A 20,130-nucleotide genomic window follows, 5' to 3' on the forward strand; every position below is an offset into this window, starting at 1 on the left:
GGTAGGAAAGAGCTGAACTCCAGCTGCTTAAGTTTCAAGGTTGGCTCTGAAGGGGAGAAGAGAACGAGGGCTCTAGCCAGAGGGATGTCAATGACAGTGCCAGAGGGAGCACTGTCATTGAGATTCAAGGAGGTTGAGGGAAGGCTATTGTTTTTTATTTTAGGGGTTGGATTTATTTTTAAGAACAACTAATGGGAAACAGTAATTACAAAGATAATGTTACAGAAAGAGGGGAATAATTAACCGAGCTACCTTTCAAAGGTATAAAAAACAGGATGGAAGATACACCTTAGATTGTACTGGGCAAGGAGATGATTGGTTGCAAGTAAGTTTGTAGATTGGATCTTGGTAATATTAGGAGATTTAAGAAAGTTTTAAAAATTTTAGTGCTGATTTTAGCACTGATACGTTAACTTCTATTAGCATCTTTTTCATAGTGTATTCTTTCCTCATCCTGAAAATGATACTTCGGAAGAAATATTTGAAAATTCTTCTCCCTTTCCATTTCCACATAAATACACAGCAAAGTGATTTTGGACATAATGTGTTTATATTTTATAAAAGTAAGCTTTTAAACTATGGCCTCATCTTTTCCCTGTCAGAATGTTGAATCTACTACTAAAGGTGAATTGGCAATGAAATAATACTGCTCTCCGTGTGTCAGTTTGCATAGATTACCATAACAAAATACTGGGTGACTTACACAACAGAAATTTATTTCTCGTAATTCAGGATGCCGGAAAGTCCAAGATCAAGTCAAGGTCTAGTGGGTTTGGTTTCTGGTAAGCATTCGCTGAGCTCTCTGCTATCTTTTCTTTTAAGGACACTTTGTCCTATTAGATCAGTGCATCACCCTTATTACTTCATTTAAACTTAATTGCTTCCTTAAACATTCCATATTCAAGTACAATCACATTTTTATGAGTGTTAAGGCTTGAGTCCACAACACTGTATTGGCAGCACTAGGTATTGTATTTTTGATGTGAAGTTAGATTGTTTATTAATAATAAGGAAAAATTTTTTGTTGTTGTTTTGCTCCATTTTTTGTTGTTGTTTTGCTCCAGTAGTATTATTAAGGTTGAAAGGCTTTTTTCTCCTCACTTACCTTGTAGGTAGTTTTAGTTTAGTGTTGTTTAGTGTTAGTTGGTTTCTCTAATTTGGAAATATTCCAGACTGTCTGAATTAATATTTTAATTAAAGGACACAGTTAATATCTAAGTAAATGGAACCTTTCAGATCATTTCTATAAAAGTAAATTAGATTTAGTTTATCAGGCATTCTGACATGGAAGATTCATGAAAGCAAGTAAACATAGTCAAAGTCATCTTTATTTACAAGAATTTGGACTGAAAAGATAAGCACTTGTAGACAACTGTTAATATAGATAAAAAGAGATTAGAAATGTAATGAATCAAGAGTCTGTATGTAATTTTATTGTGAAGTTTTAGGGGAAAATATTTTTCATCTCCATCCCAAGCTAATCATGGAAAAGAGAAGCATTTCATGAGTAGGAGCCGAGGGGTCTTTGGCTGAGACATCTGTCGCTTTATTCATTATCACAATTCAACTGTTTGGGCTGCTTAATCAGATACCTCCTTTCCCCCCTGACTTTATTTCATGAAAGACTTCACCCTCTTCCAGCATAGAATTAGAGCATTTTCTGTTGAAGGGTAGGTTTGCAAATGCGACTTTTTTTGCTATTAATCTCCCTTTTTTTTTTTTTTTTTTTTTGCTATAAAGACTGGTCATTTGTAAGTGTTAGCTGTCAGTTATAGGTGTCAGCATTGGTTAAGTTTAGAAACCTTTAAAGCAAAGGAAGTCTAGGAAAAGCAAAACTTTTGGACTTTCCCTGGTTACAGGAGCCATTGAGAGGCTTAGCCTACTCTGAAGGAAAACAAAAAAATGGTGGGAGTCCCCCCTCACCCCTACCCAACTTCCCAAACTGTTTTGAGAGATCCTAACTCCTTTTTTCCATAATTAGCTTATATACAGTTTAACAAATTCTAACATTGCTTAAGCTTAATAGGTCATACATTCACACTATATAAAAATAATATTTTCTTTGGAATATGAACTTTTCATATTTTTTGCATTTATTCATAATCAATGTAGATAATTAGAACAGAGAACTGTACAGTATCTGAAAGAGCTATTCTAAACTTGTGGATCAAGTGAAACAAAGTCAATTTTCTTAAACTGTCAACTATTAGTAATATAACAAGAACAGTTTCTGCAGTGTTAGTGTGACCTCGCAGCCAAAGAGAGTAGACTGGGGTGTGCACGCGTGACAGTGACTATGTCATTGTACTGGTTAGTGGGGACGGTAGATACTGTTGAGTGAGCATGTGTACTGTGTGACCATCGCATTCAAAATGATTAAGTGAGTAGAGCAACTGATCTGCATCAGATTTTACATTAAGCTTAAACAGTCCTCTGTGGGAACTGTTCGGATGACTCAGAAGGCTGAAGCAATGGGCAACTGGTGATTGGATTCATCACGGCAGTGCACTCTCTCATGCATCACATCTGGTACAGTTTTTTGGCAAAACATGAAATCACCCAGGTGACTCATCCCCTCTACAGCCCAGATTTGGCACCCTGCAACTTCTGGAAGGAACTAAAACTAAAATCACCTTTGAAAGGGATGAGATTTCTGGCTGTCATTGAGATTCAAGGAAATAGGACAGAGCAGCTGATAGCAATTGGGAGAACTGTGTGAGGTCCCAAGGTGCCTACTTGGAAGGGGACTGAGGCATCATTGTTCTATGTACAGTGTTTCTTGTATCTTGTATCATCTTCAGTAAATGTCCCTATTGTTGGTATTGCATGGCTGGATACTTTCTGGACAGGCCTCATACATTTAATTCTTTGTTTTGGTCAGGAAGCCAGGACAAATCCCCTTAATCTAGCTGAAGCAAAGGAAATACATCTGATTATAAGGTTAATTATGGCAGGGACCCTCTCTCCGTGCTACCCATATCCTCTCCCATTTTTCATTTTTGCCTTTCTACCTGTCATATTCTTTTGTCTTTTCATTTTTATGAATTTTTTCATTTTTTCATAGTCTTTACCTTTTTGTTCCTGTGTCTGAAAGCATCCCCCTTAGTTCTTATGGACCTCTACTGCAGGAGCACCATGAATCTTGGATAACTCATTTGTCTCACCTGTCTCCTTCTGTTCCGGGCCACTGGGACCAGTGGATCATTTATATAGTGGCTCACCTTATACTCAGCAGAAACTATTAGCTCAGACTCTGTGAGAACAGAGGAAGATAAGACTGTTTATTTGCATTTAAAGACTATACTGTAGGAAATTGCTAGAGGTAGCCAAGTGCCTTTTCTCTTAGTAGGAGGACCGACCATTTACTGTAAGTTTTTAAATTATTTAGGACCTTTTTATGACTTAAAAATTGAATGTTTTCTATTAATATACTAACAGTGTAGGCTAGGACTTAATGCTATTTCACCATTATTATTTGACTCTTTGTTGAAGGACTTATAGAACAACATCTCTTTCTATAACGTAACTTTCGACTATAATCATTAAGTATTCAGGTGTTATAGAGAAAGTGATAATTGCATAGTAGTTAAGGGCTGGAAATCTGAGTTGGACAAATTTTAGCTTTACCACTTGCAAGCCATGTGACTACTTCCTGAGCTTTAATATTTTTAATCTGTAAAATAGCTATAATACTAGTGCATATAGCATATAAGGATAATTTGGAAAAGGTATAAAATATGCCAGTAGCTAAATATTTTTAAGTTTATTTTAAAAAGTATTTGAAATTTTGAGGAACAAGTATGAAAGACACAGAGATGAGGACTGGGGGGGGGAATGGGAGGGAGGGGGGAGACCGGGCGGGGGGGTGGGGTGGGATGGGGGAAATAGATAAAAAAAAATGTACTTGAAAAGTAACTAAATAAAATTTAATATTAAAAAAAATTTTAAAAAAAAAGTATTTGAAATGACACTAAAATCTCTCTATTTGGAAGGTAAGAGATGGTTTCTAAAAATATTGGAAAATCGGGGGAGATACAGTTCTTTTTATTTTATTTTTTAATATTTGATTTATTCTAGCAGTGGAATTGCTGGGTCAAAAGCAGATCCATATTTAGTTTTCTGTGAAAATTCCACACTGTTGTCCATAGTGATTCTACCAGTCTGCAATCCCACCAACAGTGCACTAAGAACCCTGAAACACCAATCCAAAAGAACCTATGCACCCCAATGTTCATAGCAGCACAATTTACAATAGCCAAGAGTTGGAAGCAACCTAGGTGCCCATCAGTAAATGAATGGATCCAAAAACTATGGTGCATTTACACAATGGAATTCTATGCAGCAGAAAGAAAGGAGTTCCTACCCTTTGCAACAGCATGGATGGAACCGGAAAGCCTTATGCTGAGTGAAATAAGCCAGGCTTTGAAAGACAAATACCATATGATCTCACCTTTAATAGGAACCTAATCAACAAAACAAACAAGTTAAATATAACCAAAGACACTGAAATTGAGAACAGGCTGACAATGACCGGGGGGGGGGGAATTTCAGGGGAAAAGGGGAAGGGTTTATAGGAACAAGTATAAAGGACACATGGACAAAAACAAGGGGGGTGGAAATGGGAGGGAGGTGCAGGGGGGAGGTGGGCTGGGATGGGGGTAAAAGGCAGAAAACGGTACTTGAACAACAATTAAAATAAAAAATAAAAAGAACAAATTTGATTTATTTATTTTTAGACAGAGGGGAAGGGTGGGAGAAAGAAAAACATCACTGTGTACTTGTCTCTCACGCACCCCACACTGGGGGACTTGTCTGACAACCTGGGCATGTGCCCTGACTGGGAATTGAACTGGCAACCCTTTGATTTGCAGGCTGGCACTCGTCCACTGAACCACACCAGCCAGGGCTGCAGTTCTTTAAGAAGCTAATTTTATACTGTTTTATATATATATATATGTGTATATGAATATTTTTTTCCTTTGATAGGGTTTTCCAGAAAAGGACCTTCTGCACTGTCCATCTAAGGATGCAATTGAAGCTCATTTTATGTCTTGTGTGAAAGAAGCTGATGCTTTAAAGCACAAAAGTCAAGTAATAAATGAAATGCAGAAAAAAGATCACAAGCAGCTCTGGATGGGATTACATAATGGTAAATACAGCAATGTTGAATTTCATAGTAACCCTGTATAAAGTATGAAAGTAACAATAATTCCATAATTGGCTATATCTTAGGATTGGTAGTACAAGTTTAGATTCCAGTCACTAGACACAAAATCTTACAAAAAAAGCTACCTTTAGTCATCCCCATACATTATACACTCTCTCTTCCTGGATTCCCCAGCATTAGACTGATTGCTTTGCCCATAACATACGCAGTAGAAACTCCCTATATTTAGCTTCTAGAAAAAGTGCCCTTTACTCTTAATCTTGATCCTTCTGGAACTGCAGTTGAATACGCTGTTCGCATACCAAAGTACCTCCATTTGGGTAGGGCATGAACTCCAACTCCTGTTTACTCAACTATAAGACTTGCTTTGTGCTTTGATTCTCTATTGGCCGGGATTTAGAAAATACACTCAAGGGAGATCTGAGGGCAATCTGCAATTCACTATTCTTCATCTTTTAAGAGACCATAGCTCCTTAATTTTGTCTGCACTGATTGCCCTCCAGTGCCTTCAAACAGTTCTGTGTACAGGCAGTCCGTGCTTTGCAAAAGTCCAGTATGCGTGATTTCAGTTAAATAATACTATCCCAGTTGCCAAGAGAGTAAATCTTAAAAGTTCTCATCAGAAGAAGAAAAATTGTTTTGTAACTTTGTACGATGACTGATGATGACTAGACTTTTCTGTGGTAATCATTTTGCAGTATATACAAATGTTGAATTATTGTGTTGTACACCTAAAATTAATATAATGTTATATGGTAATTATACCCCAACTTAAAAAAAAGAAAAATACACTACCAGTTTCCCAAGAATATGGTTCAAATTTCATTTGCATGGTTGGTATTAACTGAATAATTACATAAAGTGCAAACTTAATTGCTAGGTCTTCAATCCACAGATCATTATATAACAATACATACGCATCGTGATCAGTGATCAATCACTTTACTTTTCACCGTCTGTCAGTGAATCATCATTGCGTCTGTTACTTTCATCCACAGACAGCAAAGCATGTAATGCTACCTCCTTGTCTCCAGTGATACACCCATGGAACAATTTTTATCACTGGATAATTGAGAGAGAGACTTGGCCCAAAAAGGTGAAAATGTCGTAGAAAGAAAAAGTGATAATTCTGGGAGTGAAATTTGAATAGAATGTAATGGAATTAGAGAAGACATGGCTGACTGTGAGAATGTGGACACTACTGCCATTTGAGAGAGGATATATAGCAGCCACAGGAAATTCGTGCAGGTGAACTTTTCCACGTAAATGTGGAAAGTGGCCCTGGCTGGTGTAGCTCAGTGGATTGAGCACGGGCCTGTGAAGCAAAAGGTCGCCGCTTAAATTCCCAGTCAGGGCACATGCCTTCGTTGCAGGCCAGTCCCCAGTGTGGACACATGAGAGACAACCACACATTGATGTTTCTCTTCCACTCTTTCTCCTTCCCGTCCCCTCTCTCTAAAAATAAATAAATAAAATATTTTTTAAAAATGTGGAAAGTGGTTGTGGCGATTACGTTATCTCAGAGGAAGTGATACTGGCAAAAAACTCTAAAGGGACAGATATTTCATGACATTGAAAGCGCAAATAGTAGTATGTTAGGAATTGATCCAGACTCTTATGACAGATCACCACAGTTTATGAAAGATGCTTTCTTATAGGTTACATGTCAGGGAAGCGAGCACTATTCAAACACACTTAAGTTTTTTGTTTTTATTATTTTTTTTACAAAGAAATAAAACACTTTTTTGTTTCTAATGTTTTAAATTACTGTGTACTAAATAAATATTAGTCTTAATTATTTTTCTCATTTTTTATACATTCATAACCATCAGAGTTCTTTATTTTTTTTTAAAGCTCACAGAATAATCGTAATTTTCCCCATTAACTGTTAAGATCACTTGGTATGTTTACATCCTGCACAGTCACTTTTCCAGTCCCATGCTACTGTGCAAAGCGCAGACTGCCTATATTTTGTCCATTTTTCATGGTCATTTTTGGACAGGGCACTAGTCTAATATAAAGTTCTCTTTCATGACAGCAGGTGAACAAAAGAGAAGCCTCCCCCCGCCCTCCAAAAAAGAACTATTAATTTGAAAGATGTGCTCTGATTTTATCTTTTGGACTATATTATTGCCACGTCAAAGAGTTGTTTGTAGGTAACCAGTGTTTATTAAATTTTCATTACACAAAATATAGAGTATTATGTGACTTCAGTATACAAAAGGCACATATTTTATGATGTTGTGTACTGTAAATTAAATTTTCTTAGAAAATTTAAATTTAAATTTAATTCAATTTTTAATTAAATTTTTAAGTTTCTTAGATTTGACCCAAGTTACAAGGAGTTGCTCCTTAGTTTCGTATTTGTACCTGTGGTATTTACCAACTAGATTATTGCAGAGGCAGGCATAAGGCTGTTCACCTCATTTAATATTACTGAATACACAAATTTTTATGAGATGATTAAAAGAGTTTACAATCCCTTGAGGTATGCTTTTCCCTTTTCCTTGCTGCCTATTTGAAGATGAAGTGACATTTTAGGAGACTTGTGAAATCAGAAGACTGCCTAAATGGAAGAAGACAGGAATCTTCTAAAGAGAACAGGGATCTGAGAATAATTTGGCTTTGGAATTGAAGTAAATAATTTAAATGGACATTTAAGTAGGTGTTCTTGAACTCTATTGTGAATGTGAGGAGTCAGCTATAGATTGCTTGGGGATCCAGCAGAGGATTCTAAAGAAGACTAAAATGTTTCACTGGGGCACTGGAGGACTGGCTGGGGAGGGTGATGGTTAAGAGCTGTGAAAACAAAGGCCTGGTGTTTAAGTACCAGCTCTACCTAGTAGCTTTTTAGGACAGATCACTCAGCTCTTTTAGTTTCAATTTCTTTATCTGTGAAATAAGAGAATATCTATTTCTCTTATAGGTGTCTTTAGAGGCTTTAATGAAACCCTAATAAAGTTTATGCAAAAGTGTTTGAAAGGAAGTGTAGCTGTCTTGATAAACATAATTATTGAGAAGTCACTTAGAGACTCTAGAACTGGGGTTGGCAAACAATGGCAAACAAAGGGCCAACCACCTGTTCATATAAATAAAGATTTATTAGAACCCTGCCACACCCATTCATTCATGTATTGTTTATGTCTGCTTTCATGCTACAACAGCCGAGTTAAATAGTTGTGGCAGAGACCATGTGGCCCACAGCCTAAAATGTTTATTATCTTTGACCCCTTTAAAAAATATTTGTCAGTCCATAGAAGGTTGATTAAACCAATAGCTCATGTTTATTATTGACCTAAGGCATGACTCAAAATGTCACACATTCAGAACTTGATGTAATATAATGTATCAGACTTAGTTTAATACTGCCTTCAGTGATGTTTTTTGGAATAAAATTTCTTTTTTCCCTATTTTTGTTTTAGCTCGTATTACTTATTCCATTTTATAAATTACTTTTCAAATTCAGTTTTATTAAATTTGACTTAGCCTTGTCCGTAGTTAAAATATATTTTATTCCCTTTTTATATTTAGCTATAAATTATTTTTGTAGCTATGATGTTTGGGTTTTTTTCTTACTGATAATGATGGGGCTTATACACTCAAAACCATATTTGTGGTATCCTGTGGATACTGGAGACCTTGAGAGTTTATTCATTTAGGACATTTTTAGGTGGGTGAAAATTTGTAGAAAACGTTATTATCTACATTGAGGTAAATTGGTGAAAGGTAGATGTAGTAGTAGTAGTAGCAGTTAATTTATTCTGGCAGCTTAAAATGCTCTTTCCCATATTTTTTGTCTGTGTCACTTCTACTTATGTTTTTTTTGCTCATCTCTTTTGTTACCTTCTCTGTGAAGCATTCCCTATTTTTTTAGCCAACAAATATTGAACATCTAACATGTGCCTGCACTAGACTTGGAGTTAGTAATCACCCCCCAGCAGGAGTGCAGACATGGAACCTGTCTTCGTGGAGCTTGCAGCCGAGTGGTGGCGGCAGAACTGTCCTCTTCATACTGTCGTGACTCCTTGTCCGTTACTGTGGCTCTGTATTTCATCACATTCGGAGTAGTTATACTTTATGTGTTCTGCTAGAATATGAATTTCTCCCGATTGTAATGTGTTGCATATTTGGGTATACCCAGCACCTGCTCCAGTCTTTCACGTAGAGCAGACAAAATAAATATTGATTGAATGACTTTCATTTTATTCCTTTCTAATACTATAAGGAAGTCACATTAATAGCTTTCTATGAATAGTTCAGTATTAGTATAACATAAGGAAAGTGCCTTGTTTGAATTTGTTTACTGAAATAGATTTTATGTTTAAGAATTTTCCATCCAAAACAAAGTTCTATTAATTTGCGAAGTCAAAGATATTTCATTTTTTGGTTAGTATAACTGCAAATTGGTCAGTATTGAGATATAGAAGATGGTAAGTTTATTATTCAGAACTGCACCTGTAGAACATAACAGCTAAACAATGATTTAAACAATTTTTGAATACTTTCAAATGCTAATTTTAATTTTTCAGACCTCTGTGAAAGAGAAATAAGAAAAGCTTTTGAAACCAAGAAAACTCATTTAAGACAAACTCTGCCTTTCAGTGGTTTTTTTGGATTTTCATTTTAGATGTAAAAGTATTTAACTTCCCTGTGCAACAGAGTTAGTGACCACACACACACACACACACACACACAGAAAGCAGCATTTTTATCATGTATGAGGCAGTTTTCATATGTGCAGGCTATTTTCTATTAAATGTCAACCTGTTTTTCTTATAAGCTAGAGATTTTGAGGAAACCTCTAAAAATATTTGTAATGTAGGATTTAGTTTTCACCCTTAATTTTCTGTATATACCAAAAAAGAAGGTTGGCATTAAATAAACTCCATAGACCTTTAAGTAAATGCAAGTTTTGACTGCTAAATATGTTGAATATAAAAACATTGTTTGAAAAGTGTGGTTCATCTCTTTGAGCTGTTATGTTTTAAAGAAATTATTTGTTAGTGTATAATTCTAACTTAAAACTGATTTTTAAAAGGACGAAGCAAGTAGTTAAAGATGATTTTTTATAACAAGTCATAACCTTTTGAAATTTTTGGGAGGTGATGTAAAAATAAATTCAGTGGTTCTAGCTCTTTGGAGGCTTATATGACAGAGACAGTTGGGTCGTAATTACTTTGCTTCGTTTTCATCAGTTGCGTGTAGTAGAGTAAATATTTGACTGAGAATCTATTGCTCAGAGAAGAGCATTGGACCTGATCTTTATTCGCCAGCTCTTATTGGTTGTGTGGCCATGGCAGGTCACTTTTCTCTGCAAGTTGGAGTTTCCTTATAAATGTGAAGGTGTTAAAACCTCACAAGACTCAAATTCAAGGGCTATAAAGTGGTAATCACAAATACCTAATTCTAATGATTATTCACAGTTGACTCCAGAAGGACCTCTTGGAATAATAAGTAGTGTTCATAATTTCTCTCTTTTTTCCTTTCTCCCCCTTTTTCTTTTTCCCTCTAACCCCTTTGCTACCCTTTTCTCCCCAGCCCTTTTAAGTAGGACTTGGGTGGAAGGTAATTGATAACTTGCCAGAAATGCGTGGTGTTGTAGTTGAAACACAACTAACTAAAAGAAAGACATGAGATTCTAAACTCTGCAAGAGTGATGTTGTAGAATGTGATGTAAGAATGTCTTGGCTGCTGAATGGAGTCCAAGGGTGGAAATGATCAGGCAGTAGTAGTAGGTCCAGGAATAAGAGGACGGTGGCCTTGAGGATGAGAATAATGCACCAGAATGGAATGCTTAGCCTCTCTGACGCCACCTTGTTCAGGCCTGCTTTGATCCCATGGCCTTTAGGCTAATAGCCTCTGCTTAGTCTTGCACATAGACATGCAGATCATTAGAGGAATTCTGCTTTCAGCTTGAGTTTTGCAAAAATAGTCTCTTATCAGAAGGTGCCTGTACTGAGGAGATAAGGAAAGTATGTACAAAAAATAATGAATGTTTATCAAAGATTTGCAGGAACCTCCTGCAAAACCTTCCTTGGACCCCTGGTGGCACCAGGGTGTCTGTGGTCGTCAGTCACCTCTTGCCCCTCTCACTTCCCCTTCCCTCGACATAAAAGAAGCCTGAACTCTGTGTTTTTAGGTGATGGATTGGAAGATTAGGTCTCCCCATCTTCTCAGTGTCTTCTCAATCATTAAGCCTTTCCTAACTTAGAGGTCTGATATTTTGAGTTTTGGCCTTTCGATGCATTGGGCACAGGCACTTTGTACCAGTAACAATAGTAGAGAGGGAGAAAAGTCACTGAGTCTGTTTTTTTTTTTTTCCCCCAGAGGTACAATTGACAGAATCTATTGGTAGATAGGATGTCAGTTTAGGGTGAAAGAAAGGAAACAATCATTCTTGGGTTCTGACTTGGGCAGCTAGATGGACAGTGGTGCTTTATACTGTGACGTGAAATAACTAGGTAGCGAATAGGTTTGGGATGGGGAACAAAGCTTAATTGAGAACGTAAGCTTTGGGTTCAAAAGTTTGACATGTGTCTGAGACATTAATGTGGAGATGTCTTGAGTCACATGTTAAGTACTATGTGTGCCAGTAGATGGAGAAAGCTTAATAGACTTGAATCAAATTCTATAGCTTCTAATTTCATATTTGTTTACTTTCACAATAAGTGCCATCTTTATTTTATTTTTAATCTTCCTAGTGATACACGGCACTGAGACATGGACAAGCCCTTTATATCCTGGATGTTTGGCAATTCCCTGAATCCACTAATCATCATGGGCTTTTTTTTCCTGCATACGGCAGCTGGCCATTTCTATTGTTTTGCTTGCAGTACAGTAAGGTGAATAGGTTCAGTCTGTGTGTGTGGCATTTAAGAATCCACAACTTTGAGGAATTTACTTAAAGCAAATATATAACCTGTTTGAGCATTTAGTTAAGTTTTACTGTGAAACAAACAAGCATTTTACTATATTACATGTTTTAAATCAATGTCTCGGTATTTCACTTTCTGTAATTAAAAATAATGATGGAAATCTCAAAAGTTTATGCGTTGGCATTTTAATATAAAACCATAAAGGTATTTTACTAGGCTTCTGGAGAAATACTGCTGTTGGAAATTACATGATTTAAGGGAATAAATTTGGTGATAATATGGATCATAACCTCTTTTTACAGTGCTCTGGGTATATTTGGCAGTGAACATCATGGATAATAAAACTTGATGAAACCATTTAGATAGTTAATTTCATAATATACTACAGATTATACTAACATAAGTTTATTGGGAAGAGTCTCTTAATAACAGTGAATGGTATATGTCCTAGAGTTCATCAAGGGTAGGGAGTAACATTTTGTAAAGAGATTCAGTTAATGTTTGTATGAATAAGTGTGACCAGATTGATACTTCAGTCTGCAGCCTGATGAATAATTGAATATATTTTGGGTGAACTTGTGTTGCGGGAATACAAAGGTTTAGTTTGTAATGCCCTTTTAAATAAAATATCAAATCATTTACAGTAAAAAGACTGTTATATCTTTTACTTATATTTGATCTAGTTAAAAAACTTAAAAATTTATACTAACATACTATCATTTTTATTCTAAGTTTGGGAAGGTGTGAGATGCTTTTCTTACTGAGATGGTATACTGTATGGAGGAAATGCAAATACCTGTCTGATCAGTGATTTTTACTCTTGGGAGTCATGAACATAATTACTGTTTGAATTTACACAAATATCCGTACATGTGCGTGTATAGTTTAACTTATTTTAAAATGTTTTTTATTTTTAAATATTATTTTAATTTTTAAAGATTTTTAGGTATAATTGACATTTAATATTAATTTCAGATGTACAACATAATGATTCAGTATTTGTGTATATTGCAGAAATGGTCACCACGGTGTCTAGTTGATTTCTATTACATGGTTAGAAACAATTTTTTTTCTTGTCATGAGAACTATTAAGATCTCTCAGTGACTTTCAGATACGCCATCCAGTATTATTAGCTATAGTTACCATGTGTTGCATTACGTCTTCAGGACTGATTTATTTTATAATTGGAAATTTGTACCTGTCTACCCCCTGTACTCATTTCTTTGACCCCTTCCATCCTGTCTCTGACAACTATGATCCTTTCTCTGTACCTGTGAGCTTATTTTTTTGTTTCTTAGATTCCACATATTAGTGAGATTGTGCAGCATTTGATTTTGATTCATTTCACTTAGCATAATGCCCCGAAGATCCATTTATGTTGTCACAAATGGCTCAATACCATTCCATTGTATACGTGTCCTACATAGGTTGTTTCCATATCTCGTCTATTATAAATAAGGCTGCAACGAACATACATCTTTTCTAGTTAGTGTTTTCATTTTCTATTTCCAGTAAATACCCAAAAGTAAAATTGCTGAATCATGTGGTAGTTCTACTTTTAAATTTTAGAGGAACCTCCATACTAATTTCTGTAGTATCTGCACTAATTTGCATTCCCACCAATAGTGCACAAGTGCTCCCTTTTCTCCACAGCTTCTTCAACACTTTATTTTTTATCTTTTTGATAGTAGCTATTCTAACTGGTGTGAGGTTGTATTGCACTGTGGTTTTGATTTGCATTTCCTTGATGATTAATGATGTTGAGCATCTTTTCATGTCCCTGCTGGTCATGCGTATGTCCTCTTTGGGCATACAGGGAAATGTGAAATGTCCTTGTAGATCTTCTGCTCATCTTAATCAGATTGGAGTGGGTTTTTTCTTTTTTCTTTTTCTTTTTTTCTTTTCTCTTTTTGCTTTTGAGTTTTAGGAGTTTTTATATATTTTGAATAGTAACCCTTATCAGAAATATCATTTGCAAAATATCTTCTCCCATTTGGTTGGTTGCTTTTTTGTTTGTTGATGGTTTCCTTTGCTGTGCAGAAGCTTTTTAGTTTGATGTAATCCCACTTGTTTATTTTTTGCTTTTGTTACTTTGATGTCTGATTCAAAAAATCATTGCCAAGACGTGCCAATATATATATGCATATATAGTTAAACTTACTTCGTTTTTGAATGAATGTTTTGTTTCTAACTTAATTTCATGATTCTCCTTAAGAGAGAGAATAGCCAAGATGTATTTACTTTCCTAATATTTGTTTTGTCAGTTAGCTGCTCATCATTTTTCTTTAACCGAGTTTTCTCAGTGTAGACAGTGGGCCAGAAACCTCAGCATTATCTAGGAGCTGATTAGAAATGAGCTCTTGGCTAACTTAACCAACTCCGGGTGCGCAGTTCAGCAAGCCCCCCTCCAGGTATTGCAATGACTAAATTCAGTCTGAGAACCACTGCTCTGGAGCTGCACTTCTCAGCCTTGGTATTGTAAACATTTTTAACTGGATTATTCTTTGATGTTGGGGAAGAGAGTGGGCCGTCCTATGAACCGTAGGATGTTTGGCAGTGTTCCTATCCTCTGCCCACTTACTAGAGGCCAATAGCACACTACTCCCCAGTCTGGATCATGACGTTAAAAATGTCTCTAGCAATTGCCAAATATGCCCTTTAGTGGCAGAATCATCCCATTGGAGGAGCTCTCCTGTGAAGAGAGGTGATGTAGTTAAGGGATAAAACTGCTTCGCCTTTAGAGTAGTGGTGATCACTTGTTGGATTCCCCAAGTTCTATCCTGGGCATCTCACATGAATTATTACCGTTAACCACAACAGCCTTGCAAGATATTTTTGAAGGTGTGAAGCTTGGGCCAGCCCATTAATAAAGTTTCTCATCTGTTTCACCAGCTCAGTCCTTGAGAAAACTAGTACATTCAGTTGTTATAATGACTATTTAGACTATATTTGAAACTATATTCTTTAAAAAAAGAAATTTGGCATATAAGCAAATTAAAGTTATTTTAACCAGTTAAGTCTTTCTTATATGTAAACCTAGACATAATTGTTTCTGGATGATGGAGATTATTTTATTTTTGCTGAGGTGACTACTAGATGAGAAATGAACCCATCGTATGCTATCATTTCAGTAAGACTGTGATTAACATTTTTGAAGTAACAGGTGTTGTCTTTTCCTTCCTTCCTTTCCTCTCCCTCCTTAGCTTTCCATGTGTCACTTGATACAGTTTTGCATATGTTAATAACACTTCTGTCTCTCTTTTAAATTTACCCAGTCCATATCCATTCCTTCATTACCGTTCATTATCCTTCATTTATCATTATCTATATGATAGGCCAGATGAACATTTTAGCTCAGCGGTCTGTAATTAACACTAGCCAGTGTGTGACCTATTCCCCACACTTTTTAACAAAGACATGGCAATTATTGAGAGTTTCAGAATTTAAGCCCTTCCTCCCCCAGACTTCCTCCCTATCTCTGTGACGTTCCATTTACTCCATCTCTGCCTTGGCAGACCATCCCGATTAGTGGCTGTGCGAATGAGTTCTGGATGTCAGAATTCTGTGTATTAATGGTGTCTTTTCCTGAACCAAAGAAGTAAGTGCAATTCAATAATAGTGCTCATTTCTTATTATTTGTTGCATGTTTCTTAGTGCTTTAAAAACTATAGAAGATTCAGAAATTCTTTCATGTGAAAATAATATTTAAATATTAACATATGCTAGTGTTTTAATTAACATTCTGAGACCTGCAAGGTTTTAATCCAAACACCAAAAAACAGCCCATTAAAGAAAGTGAGCACAAAATAAATACATTCGTTTGGCTAAGATGGAGCATGTTTAGTCAAGTTCTGATTTTTATCTTCAAAGTGGCTTTCTCCTTAAGCATTTTTTCCCCACAGGGTCCATTTAGGATTCAGGCTGTTTTTGATTCCCTGGCCTTTTTTTTTAAACACCTAGCTTATTTCTATCATTAACAGTGGACAGAAATATCTCAAAGCATTTTTAATTGGAGTTAATTTCCATAAAATATTTAATCAACAAGATTTCACTTTATTTCACATTACCATAAGCCATACTGATAACTAAACTTCAGGAACCTGTGGCTGTTTTTCTCAATTTGTCTTCTTGTTTTTGTTAATGTCTTACATTTTCTCATAGGCTTTTAAGGGGAAAAGCCTGACATTTAGAAGTTTTCCTCCCATTATTATCAATCAAATGAATGACGTTACACTTAAAGAATGTTACTATACACTCAAAAGAATACTGTGTAAGATTCAGATATTTAAGTTGTAAGTGAATAAGTTGACAAATACAAGTAGAATCATTTCTAATTTTAATAACTACATTTTGGGGTGTGGCTGGTGTAGCTCAGTGGATTGAGCACGGGCCTGCAAACCAAAGGATCAGGGTTCAATTCCCAGTCAGGGCACATGTCTGGGTTGCAGGCCAGTAACCAGCAGGGGATGCATGAGAGGCAACCATACATTGGTATTTCTCTCTCTCCCTCTCTCCTTCCCTTCCCCTCTAAAGATAAATAAATACAATCTTTAAAAGAACTGTATTTTCATTTTTACTCTTAGAATTCTTGGAAATCCTGGTTAAATTTTTGTGCCTTATAGAATACATTATGTATATCACTTATCACCAAAAGTTACTGAATATGTTTAAAATAATATTTAACCCAAAATAAGCTAATTATGGGAAGTTATAAAGTATAGTTTACAAAATATTCAGTGGGCTCTATTTTTGAGGTATACATATAATTTTAAGAATCAACTTCGTTTTGGCAATGAATGAATTGTTAAAATAAATTAACACCTCAGTAGTCTTACTGGCTAAAATTCAACTATGATTTTTCAGTTTCACTCATCATTGTCCTTGTCTTTTTTTAAGAGGCAGTTCTTAATTGAGTGATATTTTCAATTGATTACCACAGTGCATTTTCCCTGGTTCTCATCAAAAAATTATGACTCAGTGGACATGTTGAAGCAAATATTATTTCTGTAGCAGTGACTGCTAACTCTTCAGTTTTGCCATGTATAAATGCCAAAGGAGATGAAACTACTGTGGTCACTAAAAAATTATTTTTCTTCTCACCTTCTCAGTTCTTCTAACAGGGCCAGTAATCAAATCAACAGAGACAGATTAACAGGAGAAAATGTACAAAGTTTACTATATGAATGCACAGTCAGGGGTGCCATCTAAAATGAGACCCCCAGTTGCATCAGGCAGTGTGAAGTTTATAAGCCATATGGACAAAGGAGAAAGGAGGGTAGGGGTCTGAGATTTCAAAGAGTAGACGATTTACAGGTAGCTGAGGAAAAGCAGAACAAAGGCGGCAGGCGAATCCTTGCTAGCCAACCCAGAAACAGTGGGACCCCGGGGCATCTAGCTGCCAGGCCAGTGCCTGGAGCCTGCCTCTCTAGTGGTGTGAGGTGCCTATGCTAGGTTTCCCTTCCTAGACCTGGCGTATCCATCTGAATCTCTTGGGCAGGAAAGAGAAGTCAAGGGTTCTTTATGAGTCCTTTGTTTCTTAAAAATCAGCTTAAAATTAATATCCCAAAAGGCAGAGTTTTGGGGTGGCAGAACTTTGGTTCCCTTCATTGTTATACCTGTCACTACCATGAATTTGAAGTATACAACTCAGGAATTTTTGATAATACGAACATTCCATTCATGAATGGTTCCCCAGATTCTTGTTAATCGTAAGTTATTGAACTGACTCAGCTTGGAGTTTTACCAAGCAAGTAGTGTTTCTGTTTATAGAATTACTACTGCAGATTTTCTGTGATATGGTAGTGTCCCTGAGAGTCGAGTGGCTCAATGAGCTCAGGCAAATATTGACTGCATTTGGTCACATAGAATGCACACTTTTTGCCCAAATATTTGAGGAGAAAATAAGGATGTGCATTATACATGGGCAGTACTAATTCCATTTCTATATAAATGTTTTCAGTTCTTTTATTTATACTTAATGTGTTAACAGTGTAACTGTAAAAAGCAACGATACCTCTCTGCAAAATAATACCCTGGAATATGATCATCAGTTTTGTTTCTAAATGTAAATAAATAAAAATTGAATTAAAAATTAACAAAAATTTTTTTCCTAAAAGTTTGGCCAAAAACTTGGGGGTGCAGTATACACAGGAGTGCGTCACGCACAGTGAAACATGGGTGCCTGCTGTGAACGGCAGTTTCCTTCTGTAAAATGCTGTGAAATAATGTCAAACCCACACTGGGCTTTAAAAACGCCTGGATTCTGTTCAGGTATGTTATTATTAATAAAAATGATCTCTGGGGTTCTCTTACAGTTAGAATCCACAACTTTTTCCTCCAGCATGTTTTGTTTAGTACCACTTCTTTACCAGCCTAACCTTTAACATGCTTGTTAGTATCTGTCATTTAGTCACCTGCATTTGAGGAGATAGGGGCAGGTGGGGGGAGAACTTGAACCATCAAGCTCTACTAATTTCAAGGTCAATTAGACCTGTTAAAACTTGTGATAATTTTATTTTTGTCAATTTGGCCTCCCCAGCTACATATTAAGTGAAGGAAAAAGCCTGCTGTGCAAGTATTTTATTTTGTTTGTTTTATATTTTAATTCTTTAGACCTCTCAGTACTCAGTTAGGTACGTAATAGGAGCATATTGTTGGATAGATTGAACTCTGTGCACTTCTACAAAGTGAAAACTTGTTTGAGCACACTTTTCCTTCTGTCAGCTCTTATACTCTTTTTCCTTCCTTGCCCAGAATTAAACTGGATATTTATAATATGAACTGTTTGCAAATTGGGAGCTTTTAAAAAAGAGATATTAGCCCTGGCTGGTGTAGCTCAGTGGATTGAGCATGGGCCTGTGAAGCAAAGGGTCACTGGTTCGATTCCCAGTCAGGGCACATGCCTGGGTTGCAGGCCAGTTCCCAGCAGGGGACACACGAGAGGCAACCATATGTTGATATTTCTCTCCCTCTCTCCTTCCTGTCCCCTCTAAAGATAAATAAATAATAAAATCTTTAAAAAAAAGAGAGAGATATTTTTCCTATACCCACTATAGACAGGTTTGATGGAGTTGAAATAGAACAGCGTTGATCTGGAATTATATTACCCTTACTAAATTACTGTGGTGTCTCAGGCCTCGATACTTTTGTATGCATTATCTCAGTGATTCCTCAAAATTAAATAAACCTTATCAACTTTGAAAATGAGGAAATAGCTCAAGGAGCTAAGCTAGTAAGAGGTGGATCAGGATTTGAACCTAGATCTCTGATTCAAAAATGACCCTGGGTGGTATAGCTCAGTGGATTGAGCGCGATTTGCGCTCGCGATCCACGCGATCGCAGTTTGATTCCCAGTCAGGGCACATGCCTGGGTTGCAGGCCAGTTCCCAGCAGGGGACGCACGAGAGGCAACCATACATTGATGTTTCTCTCCTTCTGTCCTTCCTTTCCCCTCTAAAGATAAGTAAATAAAATCTTTAAAAAAAACAAAAACAAAAAAACCAAAAAGGAGACTATTTTTTCCATTACATCTGCAGGTTATTAACTCTGGCTACATAGTGGAATCGTCTTGGAGCTTCCCAAAGTCCATTTGCCAGGGAATCTGAAATAATCGGTCTAGAGTGGGAGCCTGCCATTAGTATTTTTTAAAAGCTTCTCAAGGTGATCTGAGTGTGCACCTAGTGCTGAGAAATGCTGCATTACTCCAGTGAGCACTGGTGCCTCCTGTCCTTCTAAAAGGATTTTGGTTATTTGTCAATGAGTGATCATTAATGGGATTTTCTCATTTACATTTTCTTACCAGAAGCATGAGGGATTTGCATTGGGAAAGACAATATCCTACATAGTAAACCACAAAGAGACAGTGAATATAATGGAATAATCTATTTCTCTGTCTTTCGGAAATTAAAACAGATTTTTCTTTTTGTCTCATGACTTTGAAATGCTCTCTGAGTGAGTGAAAATGAGCTTGATTATTCTTTAAATTTGTTTCTGGCTAACTGAATTGAGAAAGTGGTAAACTGTAATTTAGCCTAAGAGAAAAGACATTTTTCAATTTATAGTCATAATAAATTAGATTATTGGTTATA

The 20,130-nt window shown here is 36.2% G+C and overlaps 1 protein-coding gene across 5 annotated transcripts in view; it reads left to right on the forward strand.

Moving 5' to 3' along the window:
- Positions 1-20,130, forward strand: part of ATG5 (autophagy related 5) — a 125,963-nt gene that overhangs the window by 32,863 nt on the left and 72,970 nt on the right. For all 5 annotated transcript variants that reach the window (XM_037158985.2, XM_037158984.2, XM_037158987.2 and 2 more), the window contains one exon: positions 4,987-5,149. In XM_037158985.2, the coding sequence (XP_037014880.1) occupies positions 4,987-5,149 (163 nt within the window). The remainder of the gene's footprint in view (positions 1-4,986; positions 5,150-20,130) is intronic.

Source organism: Artibeus jamaicensis, unplaced genomic scaffold (genome assembly GCF_021234435.1).
Source record: "Artibeus jamaicensis isolate MK-2021 breed Jamaican fruit bat unplaced genomic scaffold, CSHL_Jam_final contig_387, whole genome shotgun sequence".
NCBI lineage: Eukaryota > Metazoa > Chordata > Mammalia > Chiroptera > Phyllostomidae > Artibeus > Artibeus jamaicensis.